Source organism: Antrostomus carolinensis, unplaced genomic scaffold, assembly GCF_000700745.2.
Source record: "Antrostomus carolinensis isolate BGI_N321 unplaced genomic scaffold, ASM70074v2 scaffold44712, whole genome shotgun sequence".
NCBI lineage: Eukaryota > Metazoa > Chordata > Aves > Caprimulgiformes > Caprimulgidae > Antrostomus > Antrostomus carolinensis.
In genome coordinates this window covers 1-2,272 of record NW_010302521.1, presented here as the reverse complement: position 1 = coordinate 2,272, position 2,272 = coordinate 1, and the positions used below count along the sequence as shown (strand labels likewise).

The window sequence follows — 2,272 nt, the reverse complement described above, 5'->3', positions numbered from 1 at the left end:
ACCCAGCACCCAAAACCTCCCAACCAGCACCAAAAAAACCTCCCACCCAGCACCCCACCCCTTGCCCCCCGCAGGGTGCTGGCCCCGGGAGCACCCTCACCTCTTGTCGGAGGGGTAGAGCTCGACGGTGAGGACGTCCAGGGCGTTCCAGGAGGCGATGCTGACGCCGCCGAAGAGGCAGAGCAGCGCGATCATGGCCGACTCGCTGTTCCCAAAGGAGAGGAAGAAGCAGCTGACACAGGACATGACGCTGGAGCCGGCTGTGGTGGGACACGGGGACACGTCAGGGTGGGGAATGGGGATGAGCATCCTCCCTGCCCACCCCGTCCGAGAGGGGAAACTGAGGCAGGAGATGGTAGAAGGGTTTGGGTTGGAAGGGACCTTTGAAGACCATCTAGTTCAACCTCCTGCCATGAGCAGGAACATCTACAGTTGGACCTGATGACCATAAAGGTCTTTCCCATTCAAAATGATTCTCTGATCTTCAACCAGATCAGGTTGCTCAGAGCCCCGTCCAACCTGACCTGGAATGTCTCCAGAGATGGGGCTTCTACCCCCTCTCTGGGCAACCTGGGCCAGGGTCTCACCACCCTCAGCATCACAAATTTCTTCCTCAGATCCAGTCTGAATCACAGGAGGGTTTGGGTTGGAAGGGACCTTCAAAGCTCATCTAGTCCAACCTCCTGCCATGAGCAGGAACATCTACGGTTGGACTTGATGGTCTTAAAGGTCTTTTCCAACCAAAATGATTCTCTGATCTTCAACCAGATCAGGTTGCTCAGAGCCCCGTCCAACCTGACCTGGAATGTCTCCAGGGATGGGGCTTCTACCCCCTCTCTGGGCAGCCTGGGCCAGTGTCTCACCACCCTCAGCATCAAAAACATCTTCCCTGATGCCCACCCAGCATGCGAAGGCGGCCGATCTTGTCCATGAGGAGGGCTGAGACGATGTTCCCGGGGAGGACAGCCAAGGTGCCCAAGAAGCTGACGAAGTAGATCATGTAGGCGTTGTTGTCATCACTGAAGTCCAGCTGACAGCCCTCCTTGTTGTGCAGGAAGGTGCTGTTCACCACCCGGCTGTTGATGAACTTGTACTCAAAGAGATCTGTTGGGATGGAGAAGAAGTTTGGAGGGGTCACCTCCATCTTCATGACCCCTTTTGGTGACCATCTTGACCCTCCCTCTTACCTGTGTTGTAGAAGACGGTGGAGATGAAGGTGCAGTTCTTGAAGAAGGTGTTGCTGGAGGTGATGTCCTCAAAGTAACACTCCTCAAAGAGCGAGTCCTCAAACGTCACCGACTTCATCTTCAGGCCGATGAACCTGGTGGGGTGGGATGGGATGGGATGGGGTGGAGAAGGAAGAACCCAGCTCATCACCTCCACTCATGCAACGAGCAGGTCCAGCCTCAGCAGCAGCCGGGCCGTACTTGTCGTTGAAGTACTCGCCGCCCCGGTGGATCTGGTTCTCCAGGGTGAAGTTGAAGGTGAAGTGTCGGACCTTCTCGTGGGTGAAGAGCTTGGTGCGTGACGAGTACTCGATGTTCTGCAGGTGCTTGATCATGTCCGGGAACCAAACCGTCAGCCCGTAGTAACTGTGGGACAGGGGCTGAGCCCGGGCACCGCCACACCAGTCCCGTCCCAGTACGGCCAGTCCCATCCCAGTACGGCCTGTCCCATCCCAGTGCTGCCAGTCCCATCCCAGTACTGCCTGTCCCATCCCAGTGCTGTCAGTCCTGTCCCAGTATGGCCTGTCTCGTCCCAGTACAGCCTGTCCTGTCCCAGTCCCATCCCAGTACAACCAGTCCCATCCCAGTGCTACCAGTCCCATCCCAGTGCTACCAGTCCCATCCCAGTGCTGCCCATCCCATCCCAGTCCCATCCCAGTGCTTCCTGTCCTGTCCCAGTCCTATCTCAGTCCCATTCCAGTGCTTCCCATCCCATCCTGTCCCATCCCAGTGCTCCCTGTCCCATCCCAGTCTCATCCCAGTGCTTCCTGTCCTGTCCCAGTCCCATCCCATTCCCATCCCAGTGCTTCCCATCCCGTCTTAGTCCCATCCCAGTGCTTCCCATCCCATCCCAGTCCCACTCCAGCCCCACCACGAGGTGCCATCGCCGGGGTGTCCCTGTGTCACCTGAAGGACATGGTGAACCAGACGGCCATCATCATCAGCGTCACCCGGCGGTACTGGGGCGCGAAGCACTGCTGGAAGTTACTCCAGACCTGGGGGGGTGGGGGGACATGGGAGGTGACGAGGGGACATGGGAGGTGACA

The 2,272-nt window shown here is 58.0% G+C and overlaps 1 protein-coding gene across 1 annotated transcript; it reads right to left on the bottom strand.

Moving 5' to 3' along the window:
• Positions 1-96: 96 nt before the first annotated feature.
• LOC104521730 (synaptic vesicle glycoprotein 2A-like) lies at positions 97-2,221 on the bottom strand (the record flags this gene model as incomplete). Its single annotated transcript, XM_010163813.2, has 5 exons — positions 97-260; positions 901-1,104; positions 1,188-1,321; positions 1,428-1,592; positions 2,133-2,221. Coding segments are annotated over 5 exons (756 nt in total), but the record flags the coding sequence as incomplete, so codon positions are not given.
• Positions 2,222-2,272: the final 51 nt, after the last annotated feature.